The sequence below is a fragment of the Hippocampus bargibanti genome, linkage group LG16 (assembly GCF_051943395.1).
Source record: "Hippocampus bargibanti isolate YZ-2025 linkage group LG16, ASM5194339v1, whole genome shotgun sequence".
NCBI classification, from domain to species: domain Eukaryota; kingdom Metazoa; phylum Chordata; class Actinopteri; order Syngnathiformes; family Syngnathidae; genus Hippocampus; species Hippocampus bargibanti.
The window spans coordinates 17,032,636-17,058,492 of NC_142749.1; the positions used below are offsets into that span (position 1 = coordinate 17,032,636).

The following is a 25,857-nucleotide window of genomic DNA, read 5'->3' on the forward strand; positions in this document are numbered from 1 at the left end:
ATCTATCGAGCTAGCTATCTATCTATCTATCGAGCTAGCTATCGAGCTATCAAGCTATCTATCTCTCGAGCTAGCTATCGAGCTATATATCTATGAAGCCAGCTATCTATCTAGCTATTTAGCTATCTACTATATCGATCTATCGAGCTATCTATTGAGCTAGCTATCAAGCTATCTATCAAGCTATCTATCGAGCTATCTATCTGGCTATCTATCTAGCGAGCCAGCGATCTAGCTATTTAGCTATCTACTGTATCTATCTATTGATCTATCGAGCTATTTATCTATTGAGCTAGCTATCGAGCGATCAAGCTATCTATCTATCGAGCTATCTATCGAGCTAACTATCGAGTCTAGTATCTTTCAATCAAGCCAGCTATCTATCTAGCTATTTAGCTATCTACTGTATCTATCGATCTATTGAGCTATTTATCTATCGAGCTAGCTATCGAGCTATCTATCTATCGAGCTATCTATATAGCTATTTAGCTATCTACTGTATCTATCTATTGTGCCATCTATCGAGCTATATATCAAGCTATCGAGCTTGCTATCAAGCTATCTCTCTATCTATCGAGCTGGCTATCGAGCCAGCTATCTATCTAGCTATTTAGCTATCTACTGTATCTATCTATCGATCTATCGAGCTATTTATCTATCGAGCTAGCTATCAAGCTAGCTAGCTAGCTATCAAGCTTGCTATCGAGCTATCTATCTATCGAGCTATTCATTTATCTATTCACATCTCTTATCTATTTAGTTATGTATGTATGTATGTATGTATGTACTTATTATCTACTTATATGTTTATGTATTTTTAAATTATTTTTTATTTTATTTTTTAGGTGGACAAAGGTGTCGTTCCCCTCGCCGGAACAAATGGCGAGACCACCACCCAAGGTTGGTGTTGGAGACCTGCGGGGCATAACAACGGACAAACCATGATCCAGCGCCTTGTTTTTAATTTATTTATGTATTTATATTTTGACTCAGGGAATGGAATATTTTCTGTGTCACAGGTCTGGACGGGCTGTCGGAGCGATGCGCCCAGTATAAGAAGGACGGCGCTGACTTTGCCAAGTGGCGCTGCGTGCTGAAGATCAGCGAGACAACGCCCTCCGAGCTGGCTATCTTTGAGAACGCTAACGTGCTTGCGCGCTATGCTAGCATTTGCCAGCAGGTTGGTGATGATTTTTTTTTGTTGTTGTTCAAATTGTGTTTATTTATGTTTTTGTGGAGGGGTGAAATTTGTGTTTTTTGGCTTTTCATGAGAAATTTAGACGGCAACAATAATGGCTTTGAGAGCAAGGCCGACCAACTCTTGTTCAATAATAATAATAATAATAATAATAATAATAATAATAATAATAATAATAATACATTTAATTTTTAAGCGCCTTTCAAAACTCTCAAGGACACTTTACAGTCACAGGATTTTTTTTTTTTTTTTTTTTTTTTGTGTGGGTGAGCAGCGGCAGCCATTCGCGCCAGCTTCCCGTTTGCAATTTCCAATTACGTTTGCCTTTCATTGCAGAACGGCATTGTTCCGATTGTGGAGCCAGAAATCCTCCCCGATGGAGACCATGACCTGAAGCGCTGCCAGTATGTCAGCGAGAAGGTAATGCCCCCCCCCCCCCCCAAAAAAAAAAAATGGAATTTGAAGCGCATCCCAAAAAAATGGATAAAAAAACCGTGAACGCAATCAATAGAATCATTTTATAATAACAATAATAATAATATATTTCATTTATAAACGGCAGGATATTTTTTTGTCAGGTATCACTAAAAATAAATGAGTACATGAATAGATAAATAAATACATAAATACCATTCCATAAAATAAATACAATTCCATAAAATAAATAAATAGATACATAAATATAAATAAATAAATAAATAATTAAATAAATAGACACATGCATAAATACATAAAAATAAATAAATAAATAAATAAAATTCCATTGAATAAATGGATAAATAAATAAATACATCAAATAAATAAATAGACACATATATAAATACATATAAATAGATAGATAGATAGATACATCAAATAAATAAATAAATAAATACACTTCCATAAAATAAATACAATTCCACAAAATAAGTAGATAAATAGATACATAAATTAGATTAAAAAATAAACACAATTACATTAAATAAATTAATAAATAAATAGAGTTAGATGAAGTAAATAATAACTAAATACATACATAAATACAATTAAACAAATAGACAAATAGATCAATAAAAAAAGAAGTATTATATTATCTACCTATTACATTGTATTTTATTGATGAAATGTCCCCCCCAACTAATAATAATAATAATAAATAATAATAATAATAATAATAATAATATTACATTTAATTTCTAAGCGCCTTTAAAACTCTCAAGGACACTTTACAGTCACAGGATATTTTTTCTGCGGGTGAGCAGAGGCAGCCACATGCGCCAGCGTTCACTCATCCCAGAAGTAAACAAAGTAAAAAAAAAAAAAGGAAACAAAATACCAGGCGTGTCCATCCACCCGTAGGTCCTGGCCGCCGTGTACAAGGCCCTTTCGGACCACCACGTTTACCTGGAGGGCACGCTGCTCAAGCCCAACATGGTCACCGCCGGACACGCCTGCCCCAGCAAGTACAGTGGCGAGGAGATCGCCATGGCAACCGTCACCGCCCTGCGCCGCACCGTGCCGCCCGCCGTAACCGGTGAGACGCGACAATTTTTTTTTTTAGTATCATTGGACGTTTCGGCGCTAACCGTGGTGCTTTTTTTAGGCGTCACCTTCCTGTCGGGCGGCCAATCCGAGGAGGAGGCTAGCATCAACCTCAACGCCATCAATACGTGCCCACTGGCTAAGCCGTGGGCGCTCACTTTCTCCTACGGCCGCGCCCTGCAGGCCTCGGCTCTGCAGGCGTGGAAAGGGCAACTTAGCCACGAGAAGGCCGCCACTGAGGAATTCATTAAACGTGCCGAGGTGGGTGACGTTCTCAGAATGGGGCAGCTCACAAAAACTTGAGCTGTCAATCAAATGAAAATAATAAATACATACATACATACATACATAAATGAGTGAATGAGTGAGTAAATAAACGAACGAGTAAATAAACGAATGAGTAAATGAACGAGTAAATAAAAAAATGAGTAAATAAACGAATGAGTAAATAACAAACGAGTAAATAAATGAACGAGTGAATAAACGAACAAGTAAATAAACAAATGAGTAAATGAACGAACGAGTAAACGAACAAGTAAACGAATGAGTAAATAAACGAGTAAATAAAATGAGTAAATATTTTATGGTATTTTGTTATTTTATGTTATTTTATACTATTTTATGGTATTTTATTTTTATTTTTTTTCGTATTTTATTGTATTGTATTTTATTGTATTGTGTAATAATAATAATAATAATAATAATAATATAATATTTCATTTCTAACTCTCAAGGTCACTTTACAGTCACATGATCAGTTTTTCTGTGGGTGAGCAGCGGCAGCCACACGCGCCAGCGTTCACTCAACCCGGAAGTAACTCAAATAGATAGAAAGCTAGCTAATAGATAGCCAACAGATACCTAGCTAGGTAGCAAGTCAGTTAGTGAATAGATAGCCGGCTAGATAGCAAATAGCTAGCTAATAATAATAATAATAATAATAATAATAATAATAATAATAAAACATAATACAAAATAATAATAATAATAATAATAATAATAATAATAATAATTCATTACATTTCTAAGGTCACTTAACAGTAACGGGATAGCCCGGGAAAGCTAGCTAATATATAGCTAATGGCCAGCCAACCAAATAGCTAGCCATATAGATAGCTAATAGCTAGCTAGATAGCTAATATATAGCCAGCTAGACATCTAATAGATAGTAATATTTATGGATATCATTGTATTTTGTTGTGTTGTTACATCACGTAATGTATTTTCATGTAATTTTTATTTTAAATTTACTTCTGTTTTTTTATCATGCCCTCTACCCATGGCGTGCGTGCACTCACGCGATAACGAGGCGCTCTGTCGCAAAGCCCGCCCATCCGCACACTTTCCTGTCAAATTGTGACTTTTTATGCAATCCCTCGACGGGCTCTTTTGATGCATTTCATTTCTTTTTCTTTTTCTTTTATTTCTTTCAGGCAAACGGCTTGGCCGCCCTGGGCAAGTACGAGTCCTCTGGCAGCGCCGGTGCGGCAGGAAAGTCCCTCTACGTAGCCAATCACGCCTACTAAAAAATAAAATAAAGGAATCGCGTTAGACTTCTATCTTCTCTGCTATTAAAACCTGAAATCCTTCCTCCCCCGCACACTTCCTTTCGTTTCACGCGTCACTGGCCTGAATTTCATGACTGAGATGAAAACTTGAGCTGTTTAAAACGCAAAGGAGCACACTTAAACAAAACAGTTGAATATATTTTCGGGTGGAAAGGACCAAAAAAAAAAGGATTTTTGGCACCTTGTTAGGCATGTTTGTGTGACAAGGTGACATTGAGGGAGGTCTAAAAAGACTCAAGGGACTCCATTTACTAGCAGTCACTAATCAATATTTGTGTGTGTGTGCCCGCATGTGTCCATGTTCGCTTTAAAATCTAGATATAATGTCTACGGTTGTTTGACGCTGTCAATATTGTGTGTTATTATACCTCCACCCCCCCCATTTCTATGATTTGCTTCTGGGGAGTCACTCACTGCTGTATTGGATCAACTGTGACGTTTGTGTTGTTAATAATGTTCTTAAAGCACTCGCTGTGTCAAATAGTGAAAACAAATAAAGGACTATATATTAAAAACAAAAAGTCAAAGTCGTTTTTTTAATGAGCCATAAAACATCAGTCAAGCCAATAAATATGGTATATATAAAAACAAAAAATATATAATTTTGCTCAACCTTGAGAGTTTTGAAAACCTCTTATAAATTAAATTTAATCCACACAAAACAGTCAAATAATAGGTGACATCAGCAGCTATCTAGCTGGCTATCTTTTATCTATCTGGCTAGCTAGCTATTAGCTATCTATTAATGATAGCTGACGTTGATTATGTTGTGGGTCATTTTTACCTGAATAAAAATCCACACAAAACAGTCAAATAATAGGTAACATCCGCAGCTATCTAGGTATCTAGCTGTCTCTTGGCTGTCTGCCTAGCTAGTTGGCTATATATTAGCTACTCAAATAAATAGAAAGTTAGCTGATGGATGCTTAATGGCTGGCCGGGTAGCTAATAGACGGCTAGCTAGCTTTCTATCTACAGTATTTGAGTTACTTCCGGGTTGAGTGAACGCTGACCTTGAGAGTTTTGAAAAGCGCTTATAAATGAAACCTATTATTATTATTACTATGTATTATTATTATTATTATTATTATTATTATTATTATTATTATTATTATTATTATCAACGATCTACGCTGTGGCCGCAAAGTGTCGCCGTTGTCGTGAGTCCATGTTTGCGTGACGTCACAAAAGCAATCACGTGATGTGTGACGTTGCTGCCGCATTCAATAGCAGAAATGGCTACCGCGGAAGTGGGTGAGTACCTGCAGAGTAGTGCTTGATTTTTTTTCTTTTCATATTACTCTACACGTCGTAGTTTAATTATTTATATCATATTTAACATTACTTTATCATAATGATTTTAATTACATGTGTTGGTAGCGTCCTAATGAAATCTTTGCTTGGCTACTTTGAACTAAAAGTGATAATAGCCAAATAGGTGTATTGTTTTTGTCTCTTTAATCTCACGTTCTATAATTAATATCTTCTTGTTGTTTGGACACGGATTTAAAATTAAATCTGCGTTTGTTTGAACGGAAATGCCACGATAAAATGTTCAAATTAGGGTTCACGTGCTTATAACATCAAGTTAGCTTTCTTTCAACAATCCTCAAAATGTCGTCATGAACCTAGCTAAATAAACGTTTGTTCCTTTTTCAGAGAAGAGGCGCGCACGTCACGCCACCTTGTCTATCGCTGCCGTTGTCATCCTCGTGGGAATCCCCCTGTGGTGGCGGACCACCACCACGTACCGAGCCTGGTTACCCGTGACTCAGATTCAAGAGCTGGCCAGGCTACAGGTCATCATTTGTGGTCCCCCTTGCACACCTATAATAATAATAATAATACATTTAATTTATAAGTGCCTTTCAAAACTCTCGAGGTCACTTTACAGTCACAGGATCAGTTCACTCAACCCGGAAGTAACTCAAATAGAATAGTCAGACAAATATATAGAAAGCTAGCTAGCAAGCCAATAGATAGAAAGCTAGCTCGCTAGCTAATAATTAGCTAATACATTAGATAGCTAACTAAACAGCTAATACTGTAGATAGCGAGCTAGATAGCTAATAGATAGCAAATCGATAGCTAGCTAGATACCCAGATCGCTACCTCCAAGTCCCAAAAGATATTTGACCAGGTCTAAAAGCTAACTGCCATTAATATTTCTCAATGAAAATGGCTGTAATTTTTTTTAAATAGATAGAAAGCTAGCTAGCTAGTCAATCGATAACCAGCAGATACCTAGTTAGATAGCCAGCCAGCTAGATAATGAATATATAGCTAGCTAGATCGCTAACCAAATAGCTAATATAAACCAATATATAAATATATAAAATTGCATTTTGGACAACCACACTCATTTCACGCTCATATAACTCCATATAAATATCATTTAGGAATTAACTTTTTTTTTTCTAATTAAAGAAAAGAGTCTGTTTGTTTTATGTTGAATTGAATGATTATATCGTCCTAAAACTCAATATTCTGTAGGTCCTGGAATTCAAGTGAAAATGACAAAAACCCTGGCACTCGACCGGACACCTTTTTGGCACATGTCTGGCAGTGAATGAGTTAAAAAAATGTTTGTTCTGTTTGTCCTATTACACCTTTTCAAAACATGCTTCCTTCTTCTTCTTCTTCTTCTTCTCTGATACGCTCGCAGCTTCTTTTGAGTGTCGACGTGGAGGTGGTGTTTGCACGGGGGACGCTAACACCCGAACAGCAGAAGAAGATCCCAGTGACACACACACAAGATGAAGACCACGATATTAACGGTAAGATAATAAGACGCGTTTTCGGCAAAACTGTTGTTGTATTTTTCGATATCTTCCAGGAGACACTTCTTTAACGTACAGATACGAGACACGTTACCGCACGGCGACAATCATGGAGGAGGACGCCTTAAGTCAGCCCAGTGCTGTGGGTCAGTCTGACCGTTTATTCCACTCGCTTGCTTATATGGTTGAGGTTGTATTTTGCTATCTTTTTCTTTATTCTTTTGTTTATTTTGTTTATCAGCTGCTGATCTTTCCCTGCATACCCTCAGCGAAAGCCCGTGTGGTTCCTTGGTGGTCTACGTAATCCCCAAATCGTCATCTCTCCTGCCTCAGGTTGAAACATGCGTATATGTCACTTGATTTGGTGATCTTTCAAGAAAAAAAAAATCACTTCTAAGCGCCTTTCAAAACTCTCAGGGTCACTTTACAGTAACGGGATACATTTTTTCTGTGGGTGAGCAGCGGCAGCCACAAGCGCCAGTGTTCACTCAACCCGAAAGTAACTCAAATAGATAGAAAGCTAGCTAATAGATAGCCAACAGATACCTAGCTAGGTAGCAAGTCAGTTAGTGAATAGATAGCCGGCTAGATAGCAAATAGCTAGCAAATAATAATAATAATAATAATAATAATAATAATAATAATAATAATAATAATAACAACAAGAAAAAATAATAATAATACAAAAAATAATAATTCATTACACTTCTAAGGTCACTTAACAGTAACGGGATACATTTTTTCTGTGGGTGAGCAGCGGCAGCCACAAGCGCCAGTGTTCACTCAACCCGGAAGTAACTCAAATAGATAGAAAGCTAGCTAATAGATAGCCAACAGATACCTAGCTAGGTAGCAAGTCAGTTAGTGAATAGATAGCCGGCTAGATAGCAAATAATAATAATAATAATAATAATAATAATAATAATAATAATAATTCATTACATTTCTAAGGTCACTTAACAGTAACGGGATAAATTTTTCTGTGGGTGAGCAGTGGCAGCCACAAGCGCCAGTGTTCACTCAACCCGAAAGTAACTCAAATAGATAGAAAGCTAGCTAGCTAAGTAATAGATAGCCAACAGATACCTAGCTTGTAATAATAATAATAATAATAATAATAATAACAACAATAATAAAAATAATAAAAAAATATAGTAATAATAATAATAATTCATTACATTTCTAAGGTCACTTAACAGTCACAGGATAAGTTTTTCCTGCGGGTGAGCAGTGGCAGCCACACGCAGCAGCATTCACCCAACCTGGAAGTAACTCAAATAGATAGAAAGCTAGCTAGCTAACTAATAGATAGCCAACAGATACCTAGCTAGATAGCAAGTCAGGTAGATAGTGAATAGCTAGCTAGATAGCAAATAGCTATCCAGATGGCTAATAAATAGCAAGTAGCTAGCAAATTATTTTAGTTCCTGATTTGAAATATTTCCACGGTTGACGGTTAAAATCCCGACGGAAATTAAACATGGACGACGATGGCCGCGGAAATTGTCGGCGGCCCCGATGGCCTCGAATCGCTCTTCCGGGCTATTATTTACTCGCAGGGTAAAACAGCGCCGTCACTCGGCTACTCGACACGCTTCTCTGGTGTTAACAGGACGTGGACGTGTACGTCGGCCAGCGGAGGACGGCGTTCCTGCGCCTGGCCGCTGAGACCAAGACGTTGGACCAAGCGCTGGTCGCCGTGGAGCCGCGGCTGAAGGAGGTGCTGCAGGTGATGTCGTTCAGCCATGACGACATTAAAGCCGCCCTCAGCGACAGAGTGCGACTGAGCCCCGGAAGCCCGCAAAACAAAGACGATAGCATGAGAGCCTTCAAGTCCAGTCCGGGTGAGGAGCGCCGCTGCACTTTTTTGACATACGCGCAAGCTAAACTCACGGGACGCAATGTCGCCATCTTGTTTGGTAGCTTATGAGATCACCTTCAGTTTGCTGAACCCTGACCCCAAGTGGCATCGACCGCATTGGGACATCGAGGGCGCCGTGCGCACCTACGTCCAACCTCTTCTCGCCAAACTAAGCCCCGTGGCCAACTTTAGCGTCGACTCGCAGGTGACCGATTCAAACCGATATTTGGCAAGAATATTTATTTATTTATTTATTTATTTATTTTTTGATTTATTTGCTATTTTTTTATGTGCTTATTTATGTACATTTTCATTTATCTTTTTATCCATTTATTTATTTGTATTTTTGTTTAGTCTCTGTTTATTTTCTGCACATATTTATTTCTTGATATTTTATTTATGTATGTATTTATTAATTTATTTATATTTATTAATTAATTTGTTATTTATTTGTTATTAGCTTACTTATGCACATATTCATTTGTTGTTTTTTATTTAGCAGTCATGAATTTATTAATGTATTTATTTATTTTCCTTTTCATGTATTTATTATTTTGTATTTATCTTTTTTATGTCTATGTATTTGTGTATTTATTTGTGTATTGTATTTTAATTATTTTTTTTATTATTACATATTATTTTATGTGTTTATTTGTACACTTATTTATTTATCTTTTTATGTAATTATCTCTTTATTTATTCGTCAATTATGTATGTATTTATATTTTTATTTATTGATAATGTTTTATTTCTTTGTCTTTTTATGTATCCATGTATGCAATTATGTATCTATTTATTCATGTATTCTTTTTAATTATTATGTATTATGTATTTTTATGATTATGCACATATTTATTTATTGTTATAAATATTATTTATTTATTTATCAATTATGTATTTCTATTTTTATTTATTGATTTTTTTTTATTTCTTTATCTTTTTTATGTATCTATGTATGCATTTATCTATGTAGTATTTTTTTAATTATTATTTTTTATTTGTTTATTTATGCACATATTTATTTATTTATTGTTATCAATCAATTTATCCACCATTTTATTTATTTATTTATTCATATCTTTATCAATTATGTATTTATATTTTTATTGATAATTTTTCATTTATTTATCTTTTTATATATCGATGTATGCATTTATTTATCTATTTATTTATGTATTATTTTTTTAATTATTATTTTTTATTTGTTTATGCACATATTTATTTATTTATTGTTATCAATCAATTTATTCACCATTTTATTTATTTATTTATTTATTCATATCTTTATCAATTATGTATTTATATTTTTATTTATTGATAATTTTTCATTTATTTATCTTTTTATATATCGATGTATGCATTTATTTATCTATTCATTTATGTATTATTTTTTATTATTATAATTTTTTTTTATATATATGCACATATTTATATCAATCCATTTATTTATTTAGTTATTTTTTTATCAATCAGTTTATTTATTTATTGAATGTATTGCGCTTGATGTGCCGGCAGATGCTCCACTACACCATGCTGGGCGTCAACGCCCAATTTGACGCCAGCCACGACGCGTACACGCTGAGCGCGGAGAGCCTCACGCACGTCATCAACTCCGTGGAGGCTCCACTGGGTAACTCAACGGGCGACCGCTCACTCGCCGTGTTTACAATTTGCGTGTCGGAATGACCGTCGCGGTTGTTTACGTTGATTTTGTCTGCGGCGCAGGATCCAACGCCGCCTCATCCAACTCGCTGCTCAACTTTTTGCTGTACGTACCCGACTCCAAACATTCGCCGCTACGCATCCTCGATCAGCAGAAGCGACTGGTCGCCTCCAACGCCTTTCACTCGCCGCGATGGGGAGGAATTATGGTGAGAGATGATCTGCCGTGGCGACGCTGAGACCACAAATACTCTTCTTTCGCCGGCTATCTACAGTATTAGCTATCTAGTTGCTAGCTAAAAGCTATCTAGTCGCTAGCTAAAAGCTATCTATTCGCTAGCTATTGGCTATCTATTCGCTAGCTATTAGCTATCTATTTGCTAGCTAATAGCTATCTATTTGCTATCTGTTAGATATCTATTCGCGAGCTAGCAAGATTGCTATCTATTTGAGTTACTTCTGGGTTGAGTGAACGTGGTGCATGTGGCTGTCACTGCTCACCCACAGAAAAAAAACTATCCTGTGACTGTAAAGTATCCTTGAGAGTTTTGAAAGGCGCTTATAAATGAAATGTATTATTATTATTATTATTTTCACACTAGATGTTATCTATTAGCTAGTTAGCTAACTTTCAACCTATTTGAGTTATTCAACTATCTAACTAACCATGAGTTGTCTAGCTAGCTAGCTGTTAGTTATCTATTAGCTAGCTGGTTAACTTTCTACCTATTTGAGTTATTCAACTATCTAGCTCACTATGAGTTATCTATTAGCTAGCTAGATAACTTTCTATCTATTTGAGTGACTTTCGGGTTGAGTGAACGCTGGCGCATGTGGCTGCCGCTGCTCACCCGCAGAAAAAAACGTATCCTGTGACTGTAAAGTGACCTTGAGAGTTTTGAATGGCGCTTAGACATGAAATGTATTATTATTATTATTATTATTATTATTATTATTATTATTATTATTATTATTATAAGGTGCGCCTTCAATGAATAACATGTTTTATAATGTTTTTCATACATCAGGCGCACCGCATTCTGAGGCGCATGGTAATCTTTTGGAAAAAAAAAATCTTTTTAGGTGCGCCTTATAGTGCAGAAAAATACGGCCATTTTTTTTAAATCTCAGTTATGCAACTTTTTTCCTCTAAATTTAAGTTTTACATATTTTCCACACTATTTGGTGTTTGGAAAAAAATACTTTTAAAGTCTGCAAACTTAGAAAAAAATTGCCATTTTGATTTTATGGATTGATTATTTTTTTTCTCCTATATGTTAATATTTTTCGCTCCACAATGTTATATGCAGTGATTGACATCAGCCTGTTTTCCAAGGTGTATAATGTTAATAATAGCCTCTATGAAGCCAACGGAGAGGCTGTCGACGTCAACATCAACATGTCTGAAGTGATGGGCATCTTCCTCGCGCAGCTACGGTAACGCCTCACATCGCAAAAAAAAAAAAATAATAATAATTTTGTGGCAAAATATCTTTTGATAACCCCCCCCCCCCTCCCCACAACAGTTTGTTACTAGGCGTGCATCCCTCTGCGCCTCGAGACGGATATTTGGTGGCGCCGCCCGGTCGCTCGGGCCTGTCGGATTGGGAGCTGGACCGCCTCATGTGGAGTCGAAGCGTGGAGAATGTTGCCACGGCGACCACCTCCATCACTTCCCTGGCGCGGCTGCTGGACCAGATCGACAACATCGTCATCAACGACAACATCGCGCAGCAGGTCGGGCTGTAGTACTTTGGTCGTACATGCGACTTTTTTTTTCGAGGAAATTACTTTTTCTGAGATTTAAAAAAAATATTGACCAAAAATAATACTACTACTAATAATAATAAAATTAAAAAAGGCCACAAAAAATATTAAAGTTCGATTTTTTTTTTTTAGAAAAGTATTGCATACTGTATATTGGCGAGAGAGAGAAATCACGTGTATATATTATTGTTTTGTTTTCCATTCAGATTTTTGGGAGCAAAAATTAAGATTTAAAAATGTTTTTTTAAGTAAATCTTCTGAGACAATTTTAGGGTCTTTTTGATTTAAAAAAGGAATATAAATGCGTGTGTGTGTATATAAATTGTATATATGTGTGTGTGTGTATATATGTCTATATGTGTAATATATATATTGTGTGTGTGTGTGTGTATATATGTGTATATATATATATATATATATATATATATATATATATATATATATATATATATATAACATTTGTATATAAATGTGTGTTTGTTTATATATAAATTGTATATATGTATATATATATATGTATGTATTTATGTATGTGTGTGTGTGTATGTACGTGTGTATTTGTTTATGTATATGTATGTGTTTATGTATATATATGTGTGTATATATATATATGTGTGTGTGTGTGTATATATATATATATAAATATATATATATATATATATGTGTGTGTATATGTATATATATGTGTGTGTGTGTGTGTATATATATATATATATATATATATATATATATATTCCTTTTAACAAAAACGTTTTTGAATTTTCAATTTTTTTTGACTTCCAAATATCTGTATGTGTACACACATGATTATTTCTCTATTTTCTGTCTCTCCAATATATGCAATACTTTTCTAAAAAAAAAGAATATATTTACCATATATATATATACCATACCATAATATATTTATCAAAAGAAATCAGAGGATTTTTTTCTGAAAAATACACCCGCCCCCGACAAATAATAATAATAATAATAATAATAAGAGAGTCCAACTTTCTTGATCTGTCTTTGGCGCAGGTGTCGAGCGCGGTGGCGTCGTTGCAGCTAGCGACGGCCGAGCTGGAATCGGGCAATCTGGCCTTTGCCCTTCAATACAGCAACGAGGCCATCTTGGCATCCGAGCGGGCCTTCTTCGACCCATCGCTGCTTCACCTGCTCTACTTCCCCAATGACCAGAAGTTTGCCATCTACATCCCGCTCTTTGTGCCCATTTGCGTACCCCTCGTGCTAACGCTGCTACAAATTATGTCGGAGGTCCGCAAGAGGCACAGGGACAAGCAGGCCAAGAAGGACTAAAGCGGTGAGATTTGCAACTTTTTTCATTGTCTTCTCTAAAAAATGCTAAATTTGATTTTTTTTCTGTATATTTGGAGTTTAAAAAAAACTGTCGCTGCCATTCACACATTTTAACCGCCCCAAAAACATTTTCTGCATCAAGGATTTAAAGTGATTTTCACGAGTGTCCTTTGCGACCGTTCATCCCTCCTACTTGTCTACTAAATAATGTTTTTTATATTTGAATTTCTTTTCTAAGTTATTGAAAAAGTAAAACAAAAAAATAATTTGACATCCTTATTTTATTTTATACATGGTGACATTAGAGATGTACAGTGATGCCTTGGCTTACAAACTTAATTGGTTCCCAGACAGAGTGTGTAAGGCGAAAAGTGTGTATCCCAAATATTAATTTCCCATAGGAAACCATTCAAATGAGAATAATCCGTTCGCAGGTCCCCATAAAACATAATTTTCTAATTTTCTAAGCCTTAAAACTACGCAAAATATACCTTATTTTATGTATAATAAATGTGCTATGGTATTATAATTAAAGAACTAAACTGTACTGTATAATAAAGTCGTTTTATTTACCTTTGTGATGGTCGTTGATGGCTTGATGGAATGGAGTGGCCGCTTTCATCAGCATTAAACACTTGATAAGGAATGTAGCCTTCTTTCACCATCTTGAGGAATGAACCCTTGTAGGTGCTTTCTGTGCGATCATTTTACCTTGTTCCTCATTAATTGTGTTCTGTTTAGCTGGGTTGATAGCTTTTTGCATCAAGTGTACAAATGGCTAGAGCGGGTTATTCGTGGAGCCTGATTGATGGGAATTTTAACCTTGCAGTCTACACTCAACTACTATCGAAGTTGAAACGAGTCCAAATGTCACCAACACCTTTATTTGTTCTTGTTATCCGAATGGTGTCTGTCCACCTGGGAATTTTTTCGCTTCTCCCGCCACTGTTTGCACCGCATCCGAGTTTTCTTATATCCAAACCTGGCGATGTCCACCATGAAAACCCACGCCAGCCCGTACATAACGACGCCTCCTAGCTTCATCACCGCGGTGGTCCTCGGCGAGGTCATCTCGCAGTAGAACATGGCTCCGCCCACACCCACCCGCACGGTGGCGAAAAGGAAGATAAAAAGCAGATCGACGACGTCGCCCAAAAGGCTGTCGTAGCGCCCGAGTCGGCGCAGGAACCATCGGCCCTGCAGCAGAGGGTTCGTCAACTCGCTGCCGAAGATGACGGCGCACGTCTCGCACGCCGACACGCCCGTCAACAGCGCCAGTAAGATGCCCACGACACTGGCGGCGTGGTGGCCCAGCATGACGGCGCCCTCGGTGCCGAAACGGACGCACCAAGCTACGTCGAACAGGAAGTAGCCTAGGCAGACGCACAACGCCGACGTCTGCAGAGCTGTGTTCTCGCTACCTGGGAATGAAACGTTTATATGAAGACTCGTAAGTATCGCTAAGATTTTAACCTCATTGTCGTCACATGTGAGTGGTTGCTAGCTTTAAGTTGCAGATCTACTGCATATTGAGGCCCACTAGTACATGATTTGAAATGATAAAAAACACAAACAATGCTGGATTACAATTTACGAATCAACTAGCTGGCTACATAGCTAGCTATCTGGGTATCTAGCTAACTATTTGCTATTTATTATCTATCTAGCTAGCTGGCTAACTGGCTCGCTATCTCCAGTATTAACTGTCTAGTAAACTATACTGTATTAGCTAGCGAGCTTTCTATCTATTTGAGTTACTTCCGGGTGGAGTGAACGCTGGCGCGTGTGGCTGCCGCTGCTCACCCACAGAAATACTTAATCCTGTGACTGTAAAGTGACCTTGAGAGTTTTGAAAGGCGCTTGGAAATCAAATGGATTATTATTATTATTAATATGATTATTATTATTCAGCTCAATAAATAGCACTACAATTTTTGCCTAGCAACAGATGACCTCAGGAAAAAATGTAATTCTACCTGGCAACAAGCATCCATGCAAGGTAAACTAAATTCTGCCTGGCAACAAGTGACAATTCAACAACAATAAATATAAAGTCCACCTAGTGACAAGTGGTCACTCAATAAATAAATAAATACATAAATAAATTGAACAACCAAACATAAAAAAAAAAAAATCTGCCTAGCAACAAGTGAATTCTTGAAAATATATTTTTCACAAATGGCCTTTCAGATTTATTTGTGACTACTAATTGTTGATAAACTCAATACAAAAAAATATTCTGAAGCTTCCAAGTCCAAGAAAAAAAAAAACATTATTTGGTCTGGAGTTATGAGCTTGAAATGAGTGCGGCTGTCCAAAATACAATGCAATACATACATATTGGTTTATAGCGCTGAAGCTGTAACAAAGCGCTAACATGGACAAAAGGCAACTACTGCACCCTGGTGGAAGGGAAAAAAAAACATCGCCAGAGGTCTGACCAGCACTTTATCGGCAACTAAATGAAAAAAAAAAAAAAAAAAAAAACATAAATTCGGGAATGGCGCTCTACACCATATTCTCAATTCTGGGATAAATTTTTGAATGAGTTAATTTGTCTCACACTGTATCATAAAAAATATAAAAAAAACCAGACTGACCTGCATGTGTGAGAGGCCACGGTCCATCCACGAAGACCACGTATGCCGTCAACATCACGATAGCGATGCCATGCGTTAGCGTGACGAGTCGACAGTTCCACTCGGGCCCTCGCTCAGGCGAGATCCGACACAGCAACGCGTAGAGACCCAACCAGCCCGCTAGGCTGCCTAGAACCTCCAGCACCGCCGCGCTTGCCCCCGCCATCATCAACTCACTGAAATAGTCACGGATTCCGCTCTTATTTTGCTTGGTTGATTACAAAATCATTGGCAAATCCTCAAAATGTGTTACTAGCGAGCTAGCTATTTGCTATCTATTAGCTGTCTAACTAGCTAGCTAGCTATCTATTAGTCATCTATTAGCTAGCTAGCTAAGTTGATCTATTTGAGTTATTCCCGGTTGAACGTGGTCACCGTGGCTGGCTACCTAGCTAGCTAACAATTTACTATCTATTAGCTAACTAGCTAGCTAGCTATCTATTAGTCATCTATTAGCTTGCTAGCTAAGTTGATCTATTTGAGTTATTCCCGGTTGAACGTGGTCACCATGGCTGGCTACCTAGCTAGCTAACAATTTACTATCTATTAGCTAACTAGCTAGCTACCTATCTATTAGTCATCTATTAGCTAGCTAGCTAAGTTGATCTATTTGAGTTATTCCCGGTTGAACGTGGTCACCGTAGCTGGCTACCTAGCTAGCTAACAATTTACTATCTATTAGCTAACTAGCTAGCTAGCTATCTATTAGTCATCTATTAGCTAGCTAGCTAAGTTGATCTATTTGAGTTATTCCCGGTTGAACGGGGTCACCGTTGCTGGCTACCTAACGAGCTAGCTAACTATTTGCTATCTATTAGCTGTCTAACTAGCTAGCTAGCTATTAGTTATCTATTAGCTAGCTAACTTGATCTATTTGAGTTATTCCCAGTTGAGTGAACGCTGGCGCATGTAGCTGCCGCTGCTCACCCACAGAAAAACTGATCCTGTGACTGTAAAGTGACCTTGAGAGTTTTGAAAGGCGCTGATACATGAAATGTATTATTATTATTATTATTATTATTATTATTACTATGCAGTCCAAGTGTGCTGAACAGGCTCCCTCTAGTGGTCTTTGAAAGAATCACTGCAAATTCGATTCATAATAATACATTTCATTTGCCTTTCAAAACTCAAGGACACTTGACAGTTACATGATATTTTTTTTTTCTGCGGGTGAGCAGTGGCAGCCAATTCAGTTGTATTTAGCTTGAAAGTATATATAGTAAATATACAGTATATATTCTGACAGTTGACCGCAATTAACGCCCACCGAACTGACATGCAGTCGGATTTGTAACATAGAAGCTAATTATTGATTGAGAGGCTAATTATCTTACCATGACACCGACACTGAGTTGCCGCCATAGCATCAGAATGCTTAAAGATGATCATATTTCTGACAGGAAGTTCCTCAGCGCACCTCTTCGCTCGCCTTCTTCCAAAGGTGATCCTCTTAAAGGATTAACTATCTCTGTCTGCTCGCAAGTCCAGCTCAGATTACTCTAATTTATGGTAGTTAACACATAGACGTATATATATATACATACTATATATTTCCATTGTAATTTTACATATTCAAAATATGGCCCCTCACACGTGTGGTTTTTGACAATTTTCATTTTTTTCCCCATTTTTTTCATGATATAGTGTGACACAAATTAAGGATTCGCCAAAAGCAGATTTAGAAGCTTTAGGATATTTTTTGTATTGAGTTTATCAACAATTAGTCATGGTCATAAATAAATCTGAAAGAGTATTGGTTAATATATATTTTTTTTTTCCCAAGAATTGTCATTTGTTGCTAGGCAGATTTTTTTGTTTCATGGGTGGTTGGTCTATTTATTTATTTATTTATTTATTTATTTATTTATTTATTTATTTATAAACGGTCATTTGTCACTGGGTGGACTTTATTTTTATTTTTATTTTGAGTGTTGAATGGTCACTTGTTGCCAGGTAGAATTTAGTTTACCTTGCATGACTGCTGGTGTACGTACACAGTATTTACCGAAAAGAAGGACATTTATTAACTCAAATATTCAATATTTGTTTAATATAATCATAATTTTAATGAACATGGACGAACATTAATTAAAACATATTTGCGAATGTAAAATTGCGTGGAAGGAATTAAGTTTAATTTCATAGCAAAACGTTAGAGGGTGAACGAGTGCGCCTGCGTCCCCCACGATTAAATGGCAGAGCGGACGAAGAAGAACGCGGACCGGAAGTTAAAAATATTTTCGTTCCGCGTTCAAAATGCCGGCACATAAACACACGAGAATGTCATTTGGAACATTTTATCTGTAAACGTTTTCCTTTCTTGCTGAAACGCGAACGGTGGAAAGTAAGTTTTATCGCGTTTTATGTGTGAATATTTGTGTAAAATAAACACGAATTACTTTTCTGTCTGCTAGCATGATAGCAACACGTCATTTAAAGTCCTTTAAAAACTTTCTGTTTCTATCGATGTGGATATGTGTAAATCCCATCTCAAAACCCACCTATTTAAAATCGCATTTTCTGTGTTGCTTTATCTCTTGTTTCAATTTATATTTTATTTATTATTGTATCTGTTTTCTTTTTCTATGCTTGTCTGTGACTGTAAATGGTCCTTGAGGGCTTTGAAAGGCGCTTGAAATAAAATGTATTGTTATTATTATGATTCGTATTCTTCTTCTTCTTATTGCCTCACACTAGCATTGTTGTTGTTAATTGATATGTTGCAGTTCAGCATCATGTCCCTTCCACTCGTTCGACGGCGCCTCCTCTCCGCGTTCCAATTCCCCAATCGTGGCCAAGCAGCGTTCAGCGGCGCCTCAAACCCGAAGGAGAAACCAGACGGCGGCGGTCCCATCTTCCAGTACGTGGGCCGACACAGGAAGCCCAAGCACAAAGTGTTCGTATGGGGTTTCAGTTTCACGGGAGCCCTGGGCATTCCCAGCTTTGTGATTCCCGACAACGGCAGGAAGAGGCCACGCAAGTACCAGCTTACGCCGTACCGTCTGGAGACGGAAGACCAGGTTGGTGCACACAAAGGCGGCCACACTCCACCTGTAGTTAAAGCACAAGCGACACTATTTTTTTTTGTTTCCTGACATTAGAAAAACGTTTTATAGCGTCTAAAATACCCAAAACACGCAGTATGATATTTTTAGTCAAATGCAAAACACCAATAAAAATGAGTTGGTGTCCCAAAACTATTTCAAAATGGCGAGTTTCAGAAGGTCCCGCCCCCTTTTTCGTGACGTCACACCAGGTCGTCTTGCCTTCCTCTAGAATCAAAACAATGGCTTCAGATTCGGAAAATATGCTTTCTTGTTACTCATCCAGTTATGAATATGATTCAAATACAGTAAAGTCTCGTTATATCGATATTCAAGGGAGTCCGAAAAAATATCGATATAACCGGGACTATCGATATATCCGATATCGTTATAACGAGACTTTACTGTAGTTCTGAAGAGGAAAGCATACATGTTTGCAATCGATTAAAGAAGTCCTTCCGTCTCATTTTGAGGCGTCTGGACTCCAATGTAGAGCCCAGAAAATGCACAAGATGGCGCACAAGCTCTGTTGGAAATGGTCTGATTTGTCTGCCGGGAATTTGTGTCGACTAGTATCAAATAGTAGTCTTGGTGCAACACAACGATTCACCATCGCGTTTTTTATGTAGTTTTCCTTCTAATTTCACGATTAACATGGTGTTTTCAGACGAAAAAAGTACCCAAAATGCATTGTGTGTCGCTTTCTCGGTCAGGGGCGTTCCTTCAGTGACATCACGTCAGGAATCGTCACCAACTCGAAAACAAGACTTCCTGAATATTCAGTGCGAGTCTTAAAACGTAAAATCGAGCTACATGCGGTGGAATCTTTGTAAAATACGCTCAGTAGAAGTCATTTGAAGTGATTTTACAAATTATGGACACAACTTGTCCGGAGGCGTCGTTGTCCTTTAAGTAAATTATTGTGATTTTATTTATTGATGTATTTATTTCAAGATATCGTCAGCCGCCTGCGGTTACGGCTTCACCCTCCTGGCATCCTCCACCAAAGACGTGACCAAGCTATGGGGCGCCGGCCTCAACAAAGACTCACAGCTTGGTTTTCAGCGCACGCAGCGCAGCCAACGTACGATTAACATCACAGTATTGATCTCGTTGTTGTAGTATTAGTGCTGTATTCAATATACAGTGATACCTCGGTTTACAAACGCTTTAGGTTACAAACGTTTTGCCTTACCAACATTAAATTTGCGAGAATATAATGTTGGCATATGAACCAGCTTTCGGGGAAACGCATCGAGCGCCATAACGGCTGGCGGACTAGTTTTCCACACCCACTTTCTTTGAGTGCAGACGTGGTTTGTTATCGAGTGGAGTACTTTTGCTATTATGGGACCGAAAAAGACCCTACCTCAGGCTAGTGTTAAGCCGTATCGGACGTTTCGCTTCTTATCCAAGAGGTTTCGTCAGCGAACTAAAATTTTCTGGTAGTTTTGGCCTTCTATTGTCCTGCCTGATTATCGGGTCTACGACTGGCCTGATTGCCCCATTTCCTCTGCTCCCCCCAACCTGAGAGCAGGGACCTATCATAGCATAGTCTGGCACCGCCATGTCTGGACAGTAGGGATATATATCTATATATATAGGGCCAAAACTTCCAGCAAATTTGAGTTCGCTGACGAAGCCTCTTTGATAAGAAGCGAAACGTCCGACACCTTCAAAGAAGTACAGATGACGGCTGAAGAAACCTTCTCATCGATGGATGACTTCTGTACGACTTAGAGCTTACACAGAAGTAGAAAATTATGTTTTATGGGGACCAGGGAACGGATTATTCTCATTTTAATGGTTTCCTATCTGAAATTATTTTTTGGGATACACACTTTTCACCTTACACACACTTTCTGGGATCCAATTAAGTTCGTAAGCCGAGGTATCACTTCCTTTTTGATTTTTCTAAACTTTATTTTGGCTGCATTGCCGTTCAATTTTTTCCCGTGTCCAGTTCACAGTTACGATTACGTGCTGGAGCCGTCGCCCGTCCAGCTGCCTTTGCGCGAACCTCAAAAAACACGCGTGACGCAGGTGTCATGCGGCCGCGCGCACTCGCTCGTGCTCACCGATCGCGAGGGAGGTCAGTCGCCAAAACCGTCCGTGTGAGAAGTTGACATTTTTTCTCGTTTGAATACTTTGAAATGATCAAGTGTCCTCCCCGCCATGTTGTTTTTTTTTTAACGTCCCTCTCAGTGTTCAGTATGGGCAACAACGCTTACGGCCAATGTGGGCGACCTATCGTGGAAGACGAAGTATACGGGTGTGTACTTCTCCCTCGTCGCTTTCGCTACGACCGTTTTTCCCAGAGTTGCCGTTTTGCCTCCGCAGAGGAAGTCACGTGATCCACAAAATGGAGGGCGTGGACGGCCGAGTGGTGCAGGTGGCGTGTGGACAGGACCACAGCCTCTTACTGACGGAGGCCGGGCGAGTTTACGCCTGCGGGTGGGGAGCCGACGGCCAAACGGGTCAGTTTGTCAAATATCCGAATCAGAAAGCCTTTTTAATAGTCCCACAATGGGGACTTTTGCAATTCAGATCTGTAGAGAAATTGTAAATACTGCTGAGACATTTGTTTATAACTGCTATCCCATAGTTGACCAGCAGATGGCTGTGCGTTATTTTTCTTGACATTACGTTGGGTTGTTGTCACTTCCGGTTCAGGTTTTACTTTCCGCACTTCGTACTGTACTGTTTAGCAAGGAAAAGATAAAAAGGACGAAAATCAAAGTGTTCTATGGTGGTGGTGGTGATTCATCATGCAAGTGAAATCACATTAAAGAATTAATCGTCAGTACAAAGAACTGGAGTTCTCTGTTTCGAATGGAAGAACAGTAGAAGGCGCGTGTGGCTGCCGCTGCTCACCCACAGAAAAACTGATCCTGTGACTGTAAAGTGACCTTGAGAGTTTTGAAAGGCGCTTAGAAATGACATGTACAGTAAAGTCTCGTTATATCGATATTCAAGGGAGTCCGAAAAAATATCGATATAACCGGGACTATCGATATATCCGATATCGATATAACAAGACTTTACTGTATTTTTATATTTATTTTTTATTATTATTATTATTATTATTATTATTAACGTGACACAACACAAAAGAAACACACAGTTATTCAATTTCATGCACCCTCCTTGTCGCATGAAGCAGTTCTAGATGAAACAGGAGAGGATCAAAGCGTCCTTTTCACCAGTGGATCAGGGATGTCATGGTGGAATGTGCACGTATACTACAAGCTAAACGTTGAAAGCAAATACGAAACTCTTAGCATCCATTGACAAAAAGAGACTGTCTCACATCTCCTATCCCACGTAAATCCGCTTCAATTCCAAGCTGCGACCGTTCCACATATTATCATTATCGGTGATTATTGGTGCTTGCAGGTCTGGGGCACCACAAAGTCTGCCCCACCCCGACCGAAGTGCTCGGGGAGCTATCGGGGGTGAAGATACGGCAAGTTAGCACGTACGGAGACTGCAGCCTGGCCGTATCCGCCGACGGGGAACTGTACGGGTGGGGAAACTCCGAATACCTTCAGTTTGCCTCTATCACCGACGCCGCCCAGGTGAGAGCGACCCGGTCGAAGCGTTGAAGCGCTTCATCGTTGCCGGCTTAAATTGTAAAGTGACCTTGAGAGTTTTGAAAGGCGCTTATGAATTTTTCGGTTTACAAACATTAAATTTATGACAATTTTACCTTGGCATACAAACTATTTTTCGTGATACACACGGAGCTCCACAATGAGTGATGTGTCGTTCGTGAACAAGCCAGTTCTCCTAACAAGAAAATGGCAGCCGACTTGTTTTGGTCCTCTAATCCCCGCCCCCCAGTCGTCGGTTAAAGCCACGTGATTGGTCAAGAACGCAGCAGTGAGGGCAGGTGTTTTAATCATTTAAGTGACAGGCAGACGACAGAGAGAGAGAGACTGAGAAAATGGATTTCAACTTTGATAGTTCAAAAGCAGACTGTAGACTGCAAGGTTAAAATATCCCATCAATCAGGCTCCACAAACAACCCGCACAAGCCATCTGTACACTTGATGCAAAAAGCTATCAACCCAGCTAAACCGAACACAATTGATGAGGAACTAGATAAAATTATCACAGAGACAGCACCGACAAGGAAACATTCCTCAAGACGGTGAAAGAAGAAGGCTACGTTCCTCATCAAAGTGTTTAATGCTGATGAAAGCGGCCACTCCATTCCATCAAGCCATCAACGACCATCACAAAGGGCAATAAAACGACTTTATTATACGGTAGATTTTATTTCTTTAATTATAATACCATAGCACATTTATTATACATAAAATAAGGTATATTTTGTGTAGTTTTAAGACTTAGAAAATTTGCTAAATATGTTTTATGGGGACCAGGGAACGGATTATCGTCATTTTAATGGTTTCCTATGGGAAATACATTTTTGGGATACACACTTTTCGCTTTACACACTCTGTCTGGAAACCAATTAAGTTCGTAAGCCAAGGTATCACTGTATTACTAATATTCTGAAATTTGACGTTAGCATCTCGGCTTTCCAGATCAACTCCCCTCATCGTTTGCCCCTAGCGGGCTGCGGTCGCGTGCTGCAGGCTGCATGTGGCGGCACGCAGGTGGCCGTCCTCAACGGTCAGTCTGTCCAAATATTCACAATTTCTCCACTAATTGCGTTTGATTGACATTTTTGTTATTGTTTCAGAGCGAGGCGAAGTGTTTGTATGGGGCTACGGCATTTTAGGCAAAGGTCCTTCGCTATCGGAGTCCGCCTCCCCCGAGATGATCCCCTCGTCCTTGTTCGGACGCTCCGAATTTAACCCCTCTGTCGTCGTCAGCAAGCTACGATGCGGACTCGGACACTTTGCCGCCGTCACGGGTAAATTGGACGACACTGGAAAGGGGGGAGGGGCTTAAACGACTAGCCTTATTGTTTTTGGCTGATTCCAGATCGTGGCGAACTCTTCGTGTGGGGGAAGAACCTCCGAGGGTGTTTAGGGATCGGGAAAAGGGACGATCAATTCTTCCCGTGGCGGGTAAGAGAGAGGTCGGGCGGCGTAACGTGGGGGGAGGGGCATTAAGATCGCAATTAACTCATTCACTGCCATTCACAAATTTATTCGGGAAATGAAAATATGACGTCGAGTGTCATTTTTCATGTTTGGGTGCTGATAAAGCACTGGCCATGGCCTCTCGCAATGTTTTTTTCTTTTTCCACAAGGGGGCAGCATTTTCCCTTTTTTTCCATGTCCGCGCTTTGTTCTAGCTTCACCTGTTGTTAAAGCGCTATATCAACCAATATGCATGTATTGCATTGTATTTTGGCCATCCGCCCCATTTCACGCTCAGATAACTCCAGACCCATATAATTTAGGAATTAACTGATGAAAGAAGAAAGTCGAAGGTTTCTTACGCTGTATTGAATGTTTATGTAGTCCTAAAACTCAATATTCTGTGGGTCCTGGAATTCGAGGGACAATGACAAAAACCCTGGCACCAGAGTGGACATATTTTTACATGTTTGGCAGTAAATGAGTTAATAAATACATCAAGAAAAAAACAAAATAAATCCAGCATGACATTACCCACTTTCTCATTTGATAATACAATACAATTGTAATAAGCTAGCTATTAGCTAGCTTAGCTTTCCATCTATTTGAGTTATTGCGGGTTGAGTGAACGCTGGCGTGTGTGGCTGCCGCTGCTTACCCAAAGAAAAAAACATATCTTGTGACCTTGAGAGTTTTGAAAGGCGCTTATAAATGAAATGTATTATTATTATTATTATATAAGAATATCTTTTAGTCCACAATAATTTATCTTTTTCATAAATTACATGAAAAAAATGATGTATATAATTAATTTGTTGTACTTTCTTATGTGTCATTAATCTAATAATAATAATAATTCCCCAAAAATGCCAGAGTTTATTGTAATTTATTATGTCTCATAAATCTAATAATAATAATAATAGTAATAATAATATTAATAATTCCCCAAAAATGCCCAGAGTTTATTCTAATTTTTTTATGTCTCATAAATCTAATAATAATAATAATAGTAATAATAATAATGATTTCCCAAAAAGACCCACTGTTGAATTTACAATCCAAAAATAATTCATGCTCATTTTCAGTTGCTTATTTGTGAATTTATACTTCTTAATCAATGTCTTATTTTAATAAAAATAAAAAAAACACAAAAATTAACACAATAAAACATTTGATGAAATATTCTAGTATGAATAAAAAGGAAAAAAAAACTCGACAGAAAATGTTTATTTCATGGAAGTGTGTGTGTGTGTGTGTGTGTGTGTGTGTGTGTGTGTGTGTGTGTGTGTGTGTGTGTGTGTGTGTGTGTGTGTTGTGTCCAGGTGACCGTTCCCGGTCAAGTGGTGGATGTAGCGTGCGGTGTCGACCACATGGTGGCGCTCGTCAAGTCCCTCATCTAAGTTGGAATGCCAAAGCGCCTTCAAACTAGCTGCGGGGTGGGCCCGCCAAAATCCACTGAGG

At 38.3% G+C, this 25,857-nt stretch overlaps 4 protein-coding genes across 4 annotated transcripts in view; 3 read left to right on the forward strand and 1 right to left on the reverse strand.

The window, feature by feature from the left end:
- aldocb (aldolase, fructose-bisphosphate C, b) overlaps positions 1 to 4,319 on the forward strand; it is an 8,655-nt gene extending 4,336 nt beyond the window's left edge. The window contains exons 4-9 of the mRNA XM_089016420.1: positions 846 to 900; positions 1,020 to 1,180; positions 1,535 to 1,618; positions 2,537 to 2,711; positions 2,781 to 2,980; positions 4,153 to 4,319. Coding sequence (XP_088872546.1) covers positions 846 to 900; positions 1,020 to 1,180; positions 1,535 to 1,618; positions 2,537 to 2,711; positions 2,781 to 2,980; positions 4,153 to 4,245 — 768 coding nt within the window. The 3' untranslated portion in view covers positions 4,246 to 4,319. The remainder of the gene's footprint in view (positions 1 to 845; positions 901 to 1,019; positions 1,181 to 1,534; positions 1,619 to 2,536; positions 2,712 to 2,780; positions 2,981 to 4,152) is intronic.
- Positions 4,320 to 5,509: 1,190 nt separating this feature from the next.
- Positions 5,510 to 14,232, forward strand: pigs (phosphatidylinositol glycan anchor biosynthesis, class S). The gene is made up of 12 exons (XM_089017550.1): positions 5,510 to 5,541; positions 5,947 to 6,086; positions 6,953 to 7,064; positions 7,124 to 7,213; positions 7,309 to 7,400; positions 8,680 to 8,911; positions 8,991 to 9,133; positions 10,444 to 10,558; positions 10,654 to 10,799; positions 11,927 to 12,027; positions 12,117 to 12,327; positions 13,375 to 14,232. Exons 1-12 carry the CDS (start codon positions 5,523 to 5,525, stop codon positions 13,651 to 13,653), a joined length of 1,680 nt encoding a protein of 559 aa, XP_088873676.1. The 5' UTR covers positions 5,510 to 5,522; the 3' UTR covers positions 13,654 to 14,232.
- tlcd5b (TLC domain containing 5b) lies at positions 13,861 to 17,737 on the reverse strand. Its single transcript, XM_089017551.1, has 3 exons — positions 17,630 to 17,737; positions 16,254 to 16,468; positions 13,861 to 15,074 (listed from the first exon to the last, which is right to left on the reverse strand). Exons 2-3 carry the CDS (start codon positions 16,459 to 16,461, stop codon positions 14,536 to 14,538), a joined length of 747 nt encoding a protein of 248 aa, XP_088873677.1. The 5' UTR covers positions 16,462 to 16,468; positions 17,630 to 17,737; the 3' UTR covers positions 13,861 to 14,535.
- Positions 17,738 to 18,493: 756 nt separating this feature from the next.
- On the forward strand, positions 18,494 to 25,856 carry rcc1l (RCC1 like). Its single transcript, XM_089017530.1, has 11 exons — positions 18,494 to 18,639; positions 19,022 to 19,315; positions 20,294 to 20,423; positions 21,303 to 21,431; positions 21,545 to 21,611; positions 21,680 to 21,816; positions 22,736 to 22,917; positions 23,893 to 23,980; positions 24,051 to 24,224; positions 24,296 to 24,381; positions 25,719 to 25,856. Exons 2-11 carry the CDS (start codon positions 19,031 to 19,033, stop codon positions 25,794 to 25,796), a joined length of 1,356 nt encoding a protein of 451 aa, XP_088873656.1. The 5' UTR covers positions 18,494 to 18,639; positions 19,022 to 19,030; the 3' UTR covers positions 25,797 to 25,856.
- The last annotated feature ends 1 nt before the right edge of the window (position 25,857 follows it).